We start from the raw sequence: 15780 nt of genomic DNA on the forward strand, positions 1-15780 counted from the left end.
GGTTGTTGGGTTTCAAATCTCTATGAATAACATTTGCAAAATGTACATATTTTAGTCCTCAAATGATCTGATACAAGAAGTACAGCAAGGATCCAATTACAAAATAAATGTCATTTTTTCTTTTCTTGGAAAAATTAAGCTCATAAACTAGAGTGCTGAATTGCTATATAATGCAATAACTCGGGGTAAAAATAATGCGAGAACTAGTTGTATCATGTATGCAACTAACAGAGAGCATCAGAAAAACAAAACAAAACAAAACAAAAAAAAAAAAAAAACACAATGTCATTGAGAAGGATGAGCAGGAACTTCACGAAACTGGGTCTCTTAACGCCGGACTAAACTTGGTCTGCTCCGGCGAGCCATTCGTTGACACAATTTCGGTGTGCACCAACCAACCCAAAAAGCAAGGTGTAAAATTATGATTTTACTTTTACTAGTGACCAAACTCTTCTCTTGAATGACTGGCCTCAGCTCCTCCAATATTCAATTGGCTCTTCAATTGGCTCTAGAGACCTCATGCTTGGTAAGACCATTCATGGGTTTCTAGTATATTGTGTGTAAGAGATGAGTAACCCACTGAACCATCTTTCTCTTTATATGTCAGATCGTGGACCTCAGCCTCGTCAATCTCTCTCTATATACTGTTTGCATCTACCGGAATCCATGGAAACTACAATCTCGAATTTGGGTCTCCCTCTCCGATGTCGAAATCCACGGACAAACTGACTCAGAATAGAACTTTGGAGTATGAATTGCTTGTGAATGCGAATTCGGGTGTCCCTCTCCGATGCCCAATTGCCCAATTCCTTGCATACATCGTCACAGCCTCGTCGCCATTCGGTCCGCCAGTAAGTTCAGTCCAGCCTCACTTGGAGTCACTGCTAGCCGCCCTCGTTCATATACTTCCAACCAAATTGGCTTAGAGTGGCCTCTGTCGTATACAATGCAGACTTAAGATTGAAAATGGTTAATTATACTTTATATAGTTGGGGAATGTTTGGTTTTAGTTTTAATTATATTCGGGTTTAGGTTATCCTTATTTTATATAATTTGAGGTTTATTTTATCCTTCCACTAAACAAACACAATTTTATACAAATTTAGACAAATAGGTCATTTTACATGGCCGGGATTTATAATTATTAATTTATTTAACTGAAGTGATGGTATTATTGTCATTTTAGACCACGCAGGGACCTATTTGCACCAAATTGATAGTATAGGGGTTTTTTTTTTCTTTTTTTTTATCACACAGGGACCAATATACACTATATCAATAGTAGAGTTGGGTTTTTTGCACTTAACCCTAAAAAAATCCATAAATTATCAATTTAGGGTAAATAGGTCTCTCTGTAGTATAAAATGATGATAATACAGTTGAATAAATTAATAACTATAAATACATATGTAAAATAACCCTTTTGTCCAATTTGTGTAAAATTATGTTTGTTTGGGACAATAATAAAATAAACCTCAAATGGTATAAAATTGGAATAACCTAAATCAAATAATCCTAAAACTGGATATAATAAAAACCAAAACCAAACATTCCCCTACTATATAAAACATACCTAACCATTTTCAACCTTAAGTCAGCATTCAATACGAGTGAGGCCGACACCATCACCAACCACCCCAATATTCAACCATGGTCGCCACCATCACCAACCACCCGCATATTCATCCATGGCAGCCACCATCAGTGCATCACCCCCTATGCAAAGATTCTTCTCCCCCTAAACAACTTCCGCCACTCGCGACGACCTCTCCGATCTGGCCTCCTCTCTCTTTTTCCCTCTCCATGGTGCACCTCCAACTCCGGCAATGATAGGAATTGAAGAAGAAGATAAATAAACAAGGCAAAGAGGTGAAAAATCTATGAAAAAAAAAGCCACAAATCATTCAACCCAAAGTGAACAAGAACGATGCATATGCCGAAGATGATGATGACACTTAGATCCGACCTTTTTTTTTTCTCTGATCTTTAACTGTGATTCATCCCTGGGTTTTTCTTGATGCCGAATTTGATTTTTTTTTTTTTTTCTTTCTTTCTTTCTTTCATGAAGTTTGTATTGGAGTAGAGAATTAAGGTTTGACTTTATCTATCTTACACAAAATTATCGGATTGGATTCTCGATTTTTTGTATTGGAACTAGGTTTTTATTTTGTTTGAATGGTAGTTGACATAGAGATTTTACGGTTCCCAAATGGGATGAAGCTGTAATACCCCTAGTTTTCAAAAGGATAAAAAGGAAATTTAATTATTTATTTTATTACATTTTATTTAATTATGTGATTATGTGCTTACGTGGCTAGGTGTTTATGTGGCTACATGATTATATACTTATTGTCTTAATTGCTTATGTGATTTATGTGAATTAATTAGGTGCTTGTATAGTTAATTAATTGGGTGTTTTACTTACTAAATTGATGTGTAGTTTAATTGTAGTTATTTATTTGGATTAAATCATTTAATTGTTTTATGTTATATTTTATTTTAAAGGAGTTGGATATAAATGGTAGTAATGGACCAACCCAATAGGTCACATAGACTACTTGGATATGAGTTGGTTGGGTACGAATGTTTACCCATGGATGGATGTACATATATATATGGGTATATATGTATATAAGGATCTTATATTCATTAGTATTATAAATAGTTAATAGTAATTTAACTATAGTCAGATATATATTATATATATAGTTTGAAGGTTATATAGTATATATATATGTATATATGCTTATTCACGTGAGTTTTATAACAGACTTATATATATATATATATTCCTTTTTCCTGATATTTTTCCTTAAGGCAGACTTAGGGTTTGATTTGGATTAGGGTTATATTAGATTACTATATATATAATAGTATAGGTCTGTGGGAGACAAGGTTTTCATATACGTGATATATTTTATACTTAGAGGTAGAGAGATACAGAGAGGAAAACATGAGGGAAAAGAAGGAGGCTTTGGCTAAGGGTTCAAGGCCAAACCCTAGGAGGAAGAAGGAGAGACTGTTCGTGGGGTTAGGACCGAGCAGCAAAAGGTTCGACGGCAACCAAGGTCGCCGAAATCAAAGGAAGAACTTAGAGAAGGAGATTTGGGATTTTCAATCTGAAATTCTAAGGCAAGTTCTCTCTTACTCTATCCCTTTAATCTGTGTTTCTATACATGCCTAGGATATTCCAGGAGACTTTAACAATTAAACCGAAGTATTATGCATACTTAATTGAACTAAAACAAAGGATTGTATGTTTTTAGTTTCATATTCTTGTTTTGAATGATTCTAGAATTTTTGATGCATAATTGATGTTTAAGTTTAATCTTTGCATGTTAAAACATCTAAAATAATTTAGTATGGACGTATGGGACTTAGGTTGAAGCTTAGAGGCTTTAACTACGGAGTTTTAAGGTTTACAGAGGCTGAACAAACGAAGAAGACGACTTCAACACCAACTCAGCCTGCTCAGTTGGACCGCGACCTGAATATTGGTTTTAATTGCCCAGAATTATTTTTAAACCTATTTTAATTAATTTAAATGGGTTAAATAGACTTTGAAAGGTTCTAGAATGTATAATATACTTCATATGCTTTGGACAATACGGATTTATAAATAATTTTTATAAATTATTTAATGGATAGTTAGTTATTTAATTGTTTTAACAATTGAATTAAATGTTTAAAGGACTTTATTCATGATTAGGAGTTTATATTATTTATCTGAAATGTAGGTTAATTACGTAGAATGTAAGTTAACTACATGCTATTTAAATTGTTGTATTTGCTTAAATAAATGCAAATGGTTATGTTTATGATTTCTATCATGCTAGGTATGGATTAATTGGTGTACTAATTTATTTGTGCATCATTTATTATGGATGGATGGATTGTATGCACCGATATGGGACGGTGGCATATTAGGGATGGATTAGTTTCAAAATACTATATCCTACCTATACGGAATAAGCGAATGGACTATAAATATAGAATCCTACTTATATTTAGTCTGTACAGTTGAACAAGCTGAACGACTAACTGGATTTCCTCTGGATGTTTAGTCTGTGCAGTTGAACAAGCTGAATGACTAACTGGATTTCCTCTGGATGTTTAGTCTATGCAGTTGAACAAGCTGAACAACTAACTAGATTTCTTATGGATGAATAGGATAGGATTTTAAATATATATTTATGGTACCGTGGCATGAGCTTAAGTCTAAGTGTCGACGGTTAGGGAGCGTATATGCAGTAGGATGCGTAGCTGGCTATGATGGTAGAGGTATACCCTATTAGGCTTAGATACTCATGCCCACTTAGGTGCGTTTTGCATGTTACCTTCTATTCAGGTTGAGACCCCTTTGTAGTCCAGTGAGAGTCCCTTAGTGTGGATATATCTATGTACGGATTATATAGTTATTGTTGAGTTGATTAGGATGTATACGTGTATCGGATCTCTCTTTGAACTATAGTAGAGTAGAACTTGTTTGTGGCTCTAACCCATCATTATTTTTCAGGTGTTCGTCAGGAGTAGAGGTTGTTCATGTTGGGCAGGGATCAGTCTACTTCATTCTTCCGCTTCCATTTAGAAGATTTGTTTATGTTTCTATTTTCAGATGTAGACATTATTTCAGTTACTTATTTAGTTTGGATTTCTAGGGGTCCACATTGTATAGATTCCCGAGTTGTATATTTTTGGAGAATTAGTTGTATCAGAAGGATTTATTAATCAATGGAAATTTATTCCGAGAATTATTTATTAGATTATTATTTTAGTTTCCTTTCAACATTTTATTTTTTAATTTTTTTTTAATTTATCATATTTGTACTCTGTGTTCGTTTATTATCGAATTGTTTTGATATCTTTGGGTATTCGGGTGTGGGCCTGGCTAACCCGCATTCGGAAATCCGGGGGAGGGGTATCACAGAAGCTGAGTGGAGGAATACCAAATAAAAATAGGTTAACCCATTAGATATGGGTATGCCTAAATGGAACAAAGCTGAGTGGAGGAAATGGGTTTCGGGTTTATATGCACATATGGGTGAGGGTCAAAATGGGAATCAAAAGAGTAAAATAGAGTTTTCATTTTTACTTTTTATAAAAATAAAAAAAATAAAAAAGTGGTCAGATGGGCTTATTTGCACCTTTTTTGAATTTTATGGACTAATATACACATTTTCAAAACGAAGGGACTAGTCTGCACAAATCTTATATATCAGGGGTTTTTTTTTGCACTTAACCCTTTAAGAAATTATGTACATATATATAATCATACATAACAATTCAGCCTGAAAATATTATCACAAAAATTGCGAAAACTCCTGTATAAAACGAATCCGAATCACCTCCAATTGCATAGTGCAACCATTTCCTCCAATTGGAATAAGTGGCTGAGAATGTGCCACATCAATTAAAAAAATTGGGTAACTAATTTTTTACCACCCCTCTTTAAAGCTTTAAATATTGTATTTCATATATATATATATATATATATATAAACTTTAAATATTATTTCTAAAATACATTACGACAGTTTGTCTTCCTCTCTCTCTAAAAGCTACGACTGTCTTCCTTTCTCTCTCTAAAAGGGAAGAAGGAAATAGTACCAACGGCGATCTGAGGCGAAGAAGAAGAAGTGAAGATCGAAGGTCTGAGGCGAAGAAGAAGAAGGAATGTCCGAGGCAAAGAAGAAGGGAAGAAGAAAGGTCTGAGGGTTAGGGTTTGAATTTCGAATAAACGAAGATGAAGAAGAAGGGAAGGGAAAATGAAGAAGAATGGAAGAATGTCTGAGGCTAGATTGGAAAAGTTGGGATGCACCTTAGGAAAATGTTAGAATTCAACTTAGGAAAATGTTGAGATTCACCTTACAAATAAATAAGTTGGGATGTTTGTACGAAAATGTTGGGATGTACCTGAGGAAAATGTTGTGATGCACCACTTTACAAATATGTTGGATATATGTTACGAAAATATTGGGAAAATGTTTTGATGCAAAACCAATGTCGAATCAAATGAGGATAATATGGGATACACCTATAATTTTCAGATTTTATTTTCAAGGAAATCCTTTTATTTCCATAAGAAATGAATGGCAGAAACAAAGAAATCGTACATTTTGCTTTGATTTGGAAAAGTCTGATCCGACCTTCAATTTGGAAATAGAATCGCTTATTCTATTTTGAAACAAATCGTAGAATCCAATTTTGGGAGGGAATAAAGCCTGCTTCATGCTTCTATTTGGAAAGAAATCAAAATCTATTTAAAAATAAATCAAATTCTACACTGGGTTAATTGATATTTTGAGAGAGAAAAAGGCTAGCTGGGTGGCGGGATTTCAATTTTATTTCAAATGGGTTGTTGAAATGAGGGAGGGAGGGAAGAAGAGTATATTTGAACAGTGTATACATATATATATATATACACACACACACACACGAAAATTCTGTATAAAGCAAATACAATTTTTTACCCACCATGGTAAGTATTGTTCATTCACAAAAATGGAAAAAATGGTTGCACTATGCAACTAGAGCTGATTTTTGCCCGTATAAAACCTTCCAAACAGGGCATTATCCAATGACCTACTTTGTAAAGCGTCCAGCTTCCTAAGCGAGTGTGCCCGTGTTCGAGTCTCCCCTCCCCTTAGTTTGGCAAGGAGAAAAAAAAAAAACCTTCCAAACCCATTCTAATAGAGGCTTGTATACCCCAAAGAACAGGGGTGGGTTTTCCCTCCCTATACTTCATAGCATATGAATCAGTCTCAAGAGCTACCAACTGGTACTACTAACCCAACATTCAGGACCAGCTCAAATACTTAGCCTACCTCATTGGGGTCAAACACATGATCTGGAAGCACTCTTTCTTAAAAAAAAAAAAAGAAGGCACCTTGAACTTGTCACCCTTTGTGTTTTCATCTTTCAAGGCCTGGGTTCTTATGGTTTCTGATTAAGAAAAAATATAAAATAAAATTAAAAAAAATCAGCTGACCCTATTCTTTGAACAGATTAGTCTTATTCAGTTTTTTACAGTCAGGACGAAAATCGGACAATTTTACTGTTGACGTTGTTGATAAATGAAACTATATTACATGAATGGAAGTATCATACAAACAACTCTATTCCCATTTCCTTTTTGTGAAAAAACCAGATATAGACTCTACTCAAAAGACATGGAAGGATCAGCGGGAGAGCTACAAGTACTTGTTGAAACAGGTTCGCTGTACCACTGGTTATCGCCACGAGTGATAAAGCTGGCTTCTGCATTAACAATGTAGGTTTGGGTCAGATCAAGTCATCGAGCAAAGTTACTAATACATAAAAACTGTGTGTCATTTATAAGATGATTTCTGTGACTGTAAATCAAAAAGAATTACAAGTTGGTCCAGAATGTCTTTTGTCCTCTAGGGTGACAATTCAGCACACATGACAATGCGATGCGAAATGGATTGAACAGTTGATGGATAACATTCCAGGTCCAGATCCAAGTTTTCCACTTAAAAACCAGATTTAGACTTACCCATGAGTCGAATCTTAATACTAGGAAACTTATCAACTCCATAAACAAGTATTTAGGATACACTATACTCCAAGGATACACAATAAAATCAACTAGAAAACTCAAAAGTCTGGCTCAATCAACATTCTTAAAGCAGTAAAGCTTGTTCGGGTCATAAACTATGAAGATTGAAATCGAAACCAACTTAGAAGAGACATTTAAAATCAAAGATGGATCCGGGATAATTGTTTGAATTTAAATCCATTTTCCATATCCAGCTTCAATTTAATTCTCATTTATTATACGCGTCCAAGTCCCAGATACATAGAGAACCAAATAGGCTGCAGTGTTGTCAATGACACTCCAATTTTTTTCCCAGTAAAAAGCACTTCTTTAAAGTATTGACTGAAAACACATAAAGGCCAGTGCACAACAGTTTCATTGGTTCAGATCCAAAGACATGAAACAAGAGGAAAACCCACCAAAATCTCTGACATAAATGATACCCGTCAACTTTTCACAGTTTTGCAACTTCGAGTGACATGTATTGGTATCAGCAAGATGTGTTATAGATGACTTTTTTGGGGAAAAATAATATACACTTGCTACTGCTCTTGGAGAACATAACTTTTCCTTGCACATCTTGTTACATAAACCCAAGCTCATTAAACTAGATGCATGTTCTGGTAAGTTTTAATAACTTACTTTTTTACACACAATAGTTCTTAGTCTATATATATATATTTTTTTTTTTCTTAATTGGCACTCACACACACATGCCTCCACTGAGGCTCGAACCCCTGACCTCTCTTTGGAAAGTAGGAGCCTGGTACCGCTAGGCCACTGGCCTGTTGGTCTATAAATATCATATACAGAAAGTACAAACAAGTGTAACAAGAAAAAGGAAAAAGAAAAAAGAAAAAAATCAACATATGTCAGGGCTAAAAAAAAAATGCATATAAATCGCACAATTCAAAAATTTACATATTTCAAAAATGTAGGTAAAAGAACAAAAGTAGTGACCGTAATGGCCTACTTCTAAAATATGTTTTATAGTTATGCACTTTGAGGGCATAAAGCTTTTCCCTTTACAAGTGTTAAGAGTTATAAAACAGAAAATGTTTAGTTCAAGTATTTTATTTTTTTTTTCATAAATGTTTAGTTCAAGTATAAGTTTTACAGTCAAGGATTATGTAATGGAACAATAGACCGCTAGTGTTCCATTACATGAGTCGAATGCATACATATATCAAAGAAATGAAACTCCCTCTGCATATAATCATGTTTTGGGCAACAATAAGTTTGAGAGTTTATATGTAGATGTACTAAACCCAGCTAAGTGACGAGGCATGGTGCAAGAGTGGGACAAAAGCACAAAAGATGATCATTTCTGAAAAAAACTTAAACCAAATGCGTACATATATCATATCAAAGAAATGATCCTCTAAATGCAAGTGCAAAACAAAATTATTTTCATGTGAAATATAAAAGGATTAGGCAAATAAGAAATATATGCGACTCTGATAGGAGGAAGTTGCACGAAAAGTCCATCACTAAGAAACATGGTGAAAATCCCACTTAACTGCCCAGGGCATATCTCACAAGTGATCTTATAGAGTGATTATAATCTTAACAGATTTGATTAACCAAGTTTAATATGAATCTTCATTATTGGTGGATGGATACTGAGATTGTCTTTAGTTGTTTTTAAATGTATTGCTGAGGCAAGTCAAAACTAGTTGGCATTTAAAAAAAAAAAAAAAAAAAGATGTAGTTGTCTACCAGATGAAAATTGGTTGGAATAAAATGGAAAAGTTACTTGTGGCTTACCTGACAAAAACACATCCTTATATTCATCATCATCATAGACAAATTGTGGGGGATCTGGAGAACCAATCCCAACTATAGTGCTTCCACTGCATCAAACAAGTTTAAGAAGTGAAAACATGGTTACATATCTAAAAATAGAACAGCTAAAATGTGGTATGATAAGATTCAGAAAACCGCAAGAAATTTCTATTCAGTTAATGAACGATTTACAATTACTATCTCCTACGGTATGCGAACTATGGACATGAAGAAATATATATGTATGTGTCAGTGGCCGCCTTTATTTTGTTTCCAATTTCTCTTATATGTCACTTGGTAATTCAAAAAGTAACAACTAAGCGACCAGATCTTGGTTATGGCACAAACTTACCTTAGTGCTTTAAGGAAAGTTTACAAATTCAGAATATACAAGAAAAGAACGGCTAATAGAGCAGCTAAGTCAATCAGTGCGGGAGTGAGAGCGAGAGCTTTAGAGCGTCAAAGTCCAAAAACTTTTAAATCATTTATCCCACATGATGTAACTATGTAAATTAATATAGAATTTCATGTTATTATATTCAATCATTAGTGGATTGTATCCCAAAAAAACATTAGAAGGCTTATATATGTAACAAGAATTGCAAAAATATCATATAAAAAAAATACATTTGTGAAATACTTGTCAAAAAGACAATATGACATGGTGGTTAACATTTGGCTTGCTCTCTTAAGTGGTCACGGGTTCAATTCTCGTGCCTCGGTTAAACATGTAAGGCAGTTACACCTACACGTACAAAAGATACACTAGACATTATGGACTTTGAGCCCAATTCAATCAGGTGTCCAATAATAGCATGAAATGAACAGCAGGCACCTGTGATTAGCCCAATTTGTGAAGCCTGCAGACTCAACAATTGATTATTGACTGCTCGAATTAATGACAGATCTGTGCTCATAGTAGCAATTCGCGCGGAGCTATAGAGCAGCCATTAAATTGGGCGAATTGAGTGACTAATGGTAGAAGTAGCACCCTTTGCTATCTTACATTCTACACATTTTATTTTTGACATAGGCAGCAAGCACATGAAAATCGCTGGCATGAGAGAGAGAGAGAGAGCTTTAGCCATTCATTCCATCTTCCTAAAATTCAGAATGCTAAAAACATAAGTACATGCACTATGAATGCTATGTGAAAATAATGCGCACGGATACACTTGTGTAGGGGAAGGATGAGGAGAGAAAGAAAAAGAAACTCAAACAATGTCCTCAAAGCTCACCAAACTTGCATTACTCATCTTATATATGTGAAAAAGGGGGTATATTTCTCAAGTCCATGCTATAGTTGTAGATCTCTATTATAAGCCAACTCAATACACTTCCTCCTCCCAATTATTTGAGACTGAGGAAGACCTTCTTACCCTCTACAGAGTCTCTTTCTAGAATCAAGCCATAGGAAAGATGGTTTATATGTTTAATCTTTAGACCCTCTCTCCTTTCTTTCATCAAATTGTCACTATCTTGAGATCTCCAGGATTATGGTTTGTTTCGCTACCTCTACCCTAGGCTTCAATTTTGCAATGGTTGAACTGAGTCGCTTGGGAATCCATGGGCATGGCGCTTTTAGCTTCATGGGGTTTACCATTCATATAGAAATCATAAAATAATAATACAAGGGAAGTTGATGATGTCATCAGCTCAACTCTTTCAATCATCAAACTGCAACAAAACTAATTTCTTTGAAGTGGGCAGTATAACATAAAACAACCTAAAGTTTTATTTTGTACTAAATAAATACTGGAAATTAGAGATATTTAAGCGTTCTTGAAATACACTAAGTTTGTACCTTCCAGACATGAAAACAGCATCATACTGTCCACGGCTTGCAGCGTGCACACGCTGTTTTAATCTTTTCAGGGATGGAAGCACTTCAAATGCAGGAGGTTCTGCAAGACCACAGAACAGCATGTGAAATGACAGTAGTATGGACTACAAATGGCACTGTCAAGTTTCTAGACCAACTATAAGTGTCAACTAGTAGAACTTAACCAGCCCAACTTAGGAAAAATACAAATATAAAATTCTGACTCTACTCTAATTTCAATCGGGTTTGAAATGCATCACAATAATGTGGCCATGGTCAGAAGGGTTGTTTCGATGCATAATGCTGCAAATGAAATATATATATATATATATATATATATGAACGATAATGATCAAATACTTCAGAGGACAGAACAAAATTAATTTTGCCCTGAACCAATGTAAGGTTACCAGCCTGACCTGAACTAAGCCTGTTATAAAACATCAAACACAGGAAATAGGGTCAGTGCTGGGAAGGCTACCTGACAAACCTCCCATTCATCATATCTAATCTGAATGAAATTAAATAAAAATCAAATAAATGTATAGAGATCATGTTAAGTATTGTTCCTGATTTCATACCCAGATCATTGATACAAACATCTTGAGATATTCCATTTCTTGTGATCTTCTCCAGCAAGGTTAAGGGATCAGCCTTACTAGTTTGATCGAGCCGAAGACACTGAAGTAATTAAAAAATGTCATCAGAAAGATGGTTTAGCAAGAAAATTAAGACTAATATCTTTGGTTTGTTCGCGAACTTCATACTTATGTCACCTTGTAAACTTCTGCTGTGGAGCATGCTTGTTGAGGCTTTATGAGGACCATTGGAATGTCGAAAGGTATTGGCGCGGGGATATCTTGAACAACCTGGACAAACCAAATTTAAATTCCACTCAGATCATTCTTAGCCGTAAAATTCATTTAACAAATCAAGATAGCATATATAAGAAACAGTTAGCATTGATTCACTTACACAAATTAGGAAACAACAGACAGATAACCAATAAGCTCCTAATATGACATGGTATAGACACGGTATCACCCACATGCAACGAAAGATAGCTGCATCATCTGGCTAAACTTTCTGCATCAGGGTTCCCAATCTAGCCAGTACAGCCACTTAAGCATGATTCACCAAAACGAATACGCTCATAATATTTGTTCATTGAATTATCTAGAGCTATGCTATTATGTTGCTCTTGTATTAGTCTTTTCAAACATTGACAAAGACATTGGTTGTATGATCCAACAATGATAATGATTGGTACCCCATCAATTCCCTTGGTGTTAACTACACAATGCAATATAAATTGAACTTGCCAGTTCCCTAGCAAACAAACTTTGGAGAATCACATCACTTGTTCCACACACGTTGCATATAATTGTATAAATCTAGTTCTTTTCAAAATACTTAAAGTGATAAAATAGCCAAATTGGCAAGATAGTGGACACTGCTGTACCACCCATTTACAAATCACATATAGAACCAGACAAATACAATGTTTATATCCTCGACGGGCAAACAGTGATTGCCAAGCTCAATAAAGAAGAAAAATACCTTAATTAGTTTTTATTTTAATAAATTAATCTGACATTAATTTGCCTTTTCAATATACACGATAAACCAGTAGGACCACTTTTGTCATCACAGACGTATTAGGATTTTTAATATTTGAAGATATTTACAAATGCAGACCACCAAAAAATACTTTGTACTCCAGGATTTGAAAATCTAATGACGCTAATATACATATGTGTGTGTGTGTGTGCGTGCAGATATGAATGCAATCATGGGAGCTCAGTTTTTTTTTTTTCCTGGCAACACGAGAGCTCAGTTGTAACACCAACATCTATAAAAATAATGAGGTTGACTATCATGCTCTCATCGCTGCAATGAAGACCAGTGAATAATGAACAAGTATCAAGTTACATTATTGTTAGAGAGGGCTAACTAGTAAGAAACAATATGGTTGGTACTATTTGAAAGAACTTGATTTGCACCATAGCATTCATTATGATGTAACCAATGATCACGCTCTTACTGTGATACCCAACAATCACCATTAACTCTGTCATCACTAATCACCTTGAGAGGCTAAACCTAAGCAACTTGATTTGCACCAATTATTTCCGTAACTCACTTTGGTAATACCCATCTTAACCTTCTTTGACCTAGCTTTAATGAACCAAGACAAATTGTTGTGGTTAATCAATGGTACTGATTTGCCGAGCTTGTCAGAAGCAATTCAATCTATGAGGATTGTGTCTTTTATTTTTACACCTATGTATGCTGCTGGCATGGGAAATAACGATAACATGGAAAGCCAAGAACTGACAAGATTGGGTGAATTTTGTATTTGACAGGACATACCTCACCTCTACCGGTACAATAGGCTGCTCCATGGGAGAAGAAGAAGGGAACATCTGAACCAATCTCACTTGACCATTCTTGGAGTTCCTTTTCAGTGGCAAGACAGCCACTGAATTGATTTGCCGCCCATAAAGCAGTTGCAGCATTACTGCTTCCACCACCAAGCCCAGCCCCAGTAGGTACCTTTTTATCAAGATGAATCTGCCACAGATTTAAGAAGAGAATAAACAGTTGGGTTCAATATACAATGTTCATCACAAATACATTACCAAATGCATAAATTCATATAAACTGTTCTTTGGTTTTACCCAAAAGTAGTTGTCACTTCCAGTCTTTTTCCTGAAAAGGTTAAGGGCTTTGATTATCTGCAGAAGAGAGGTTGCAAAACCATGAGCCTCACAAGGTAAAGAAAATAAAACATACAAGACCAATAAAGGAACAAAGGAGCTTGTGCCTTTACCAAATTTCGGTCATCGAGTGGAACTCCAGGCACATTGGTTGACAATCGATCCTTAGATTTTGATGGGGCCAAAGAGAATTTAATTTTATCTCCTAAACTTATTACCTGGAAGTGCAAAGTATGTCATGACAGTCTGGGTTGAATAATATAAGAAATTAATGCAAAAAAATTCTCTATCATATTTAGAATCTTCAGCAAATATTGTTCTAGCATCTACTTCTTTAAATTTGATAATTATAGTTCAAAATAAAAATTTAGAGCAACTAACTACCAGTGGAACTTACATGAAAGAGAGATGCCAAATCATGAAACCCATCTTCCCTCTTGCTGGTTATTCTCAAAAAAACATTAATCTGCACCACATAGAATACCAAAATGAACAGATACTAGAAAAACCCAAAAAAAAAGTTCATCAATTTCAAGACCCAAAAAAGCAAAAGACTGATTAGATTACCTTGCAAGGTGAAAACAGAGTGAGTCTTGAAAGTCCAGCATTCTTATCCACTTCATCAGCTAACTTATTCAGTCTTTCATCTAGGTCATACACTATCTAATAGCTCCAAACAGATAAAAATTAAAATTTAAAAAACACCCAAAATTTTCTATTCACCATCAGAAATAACAGAAGGAATAAAAGTACCTCTAATTGTTTTCTGCCAGTTTGTGGATCAGAAGCCATGGCTTTGACGAATTGGGTACTTCGAAATTGAGTTTTCTTACCAAAAGAACATGCACCATGTGGCTTATATGAAGAACATAGACTGCTTTTTCTTGAAAATTTGTGTTGGTTTCTGCCATTGGAGGGAGTGTAGAGGTGTTGACTGCAGAGGAAATGGGAGGAAGCCATGGCTGCTGGAGTGTGTGATGTTATTGTCTACTGTTACGCATGGAAAACGAATCGATTTCAAAGCTGGTGGAGTAGGAAGTCCCAATCCCAAGCTCAACCAATGCGTGTTTCATGCGTGCATTTTTTTATTAATTTCTCGGTAGGTATGTGACTCTGCGTGTGTATATGTAATTTTGCAATAAGTGTGTATACTGTGTATTTCTGAAAGAGCTTCTTTGTAGTGGTATATTCTCATTGAATAATTTTAGGTTTTTTTTTGAAAAATAAAGCAACTGACATTAGATGGTTGAAAAGATTACAAAGTTTGGCCGAAGCCCATAGTCGATTAATTACAAACAAGCCCCATTGGGCAGCAGGGGCAAAGGCCCAACCTGAAATAACCTAAACATTCAATAACTATCAAAATTAACTGTTAATTGAAAAGGGTTATCTAAACCATCTCCGGTGAGAAATTGTAGCCGGCATACGGCTAGAATGAGCTAGTCTGGAGGGCGAGGAGGAGGTCTGCAACAAGACGGGGCAAGATTCCATTCATAGAGGAGGTCTGCAACAAGACGGGGCAAGATTCCATTCATAGAGAATGATCCTTGATGCAGCGCAGTCCTTTAGGAAGCCAAGTTTGAGGATTGAAGTGATAGTAGAGATGATCTTGGCCAGTACCACTCTCTGCGAACACTTATCTTTCCTGAAGATTCTACTGTTTCGCTCTTCCCATGTGTGGTAAATAGTTGAAGAAAGACATATCTTCCTAACCAGATTTCTGGAAGTATTGATCTTCCACATGTGGCTTGCAAGCTGAACTAGGTTACTCCAATTTGTGAGCACTGTTGAGAAGTGACATTTATCCTTTATGTATCTCCAAATTGGTGAAATGAAGGGGCAATTGAAGAAGATGTGGTCATGTGATTCCATTGATGAAGAACAAAGGACACAGAG

At 35.3% G+C, this 15780-nt stretch overlaps 1 protein-coding gene across 1 annotated transcript; it reads right to left on the reverse strand.

Moving 5' to 3' along the window:
• Window positions 1-6947: 6947 nt before the first annotated feature.
• LOC132311558 (4-diphosphocytidyl-2-C-methyl-D-erythritol kinase, chloroplastic/chromoplastic) lies at window positions 6948-15047 on the reverse strand. The gene is made up of 11 exons (XM_059809511.1): window positions 14638-15047; window positions 14452-14547; window positions 14282-14350; window positions 13998-14102; window positions 13846-13902; window positions 13538-13738; window positions 11941-12033; window positions 11746-11845; window positions 11147-11246; window positions 9325-9410; window positions 6948-7256 (listed from the first exon to the last, which is right to left on the reverse strand). The coding sequence occupies exons 1-11, from the start codon at window positions 14842-14844 to the stop codon at window positions 7156-7158; spliced, it is 1215 nt and encodes a 404-aa protein (XP_059665494.1). The 5' UTR covers window positions 14845-15047; the 3' UTR covers window positions 6948-7155.
• Window positions 15048-15780: the final 733 nt, after the last annotated feature.

This window comes from Cornus florida, unplaced genomic scaffold, assembly GCF_030987335.1.
Source record: "Cornus florida cultivar Cherokee Brave unplaced genomic scaffold, ASM3098733v1 CherokeeBrave_3.0.0_Hap2_Chr06, whole genome shotgun sequence".
Classification (NCBI taxonomy): Eukaryota; Viridiplantae; Streptophyta; class Magnoliopsida; order Cornales; family Cornaceae; genus Cornus; species Cornus florida.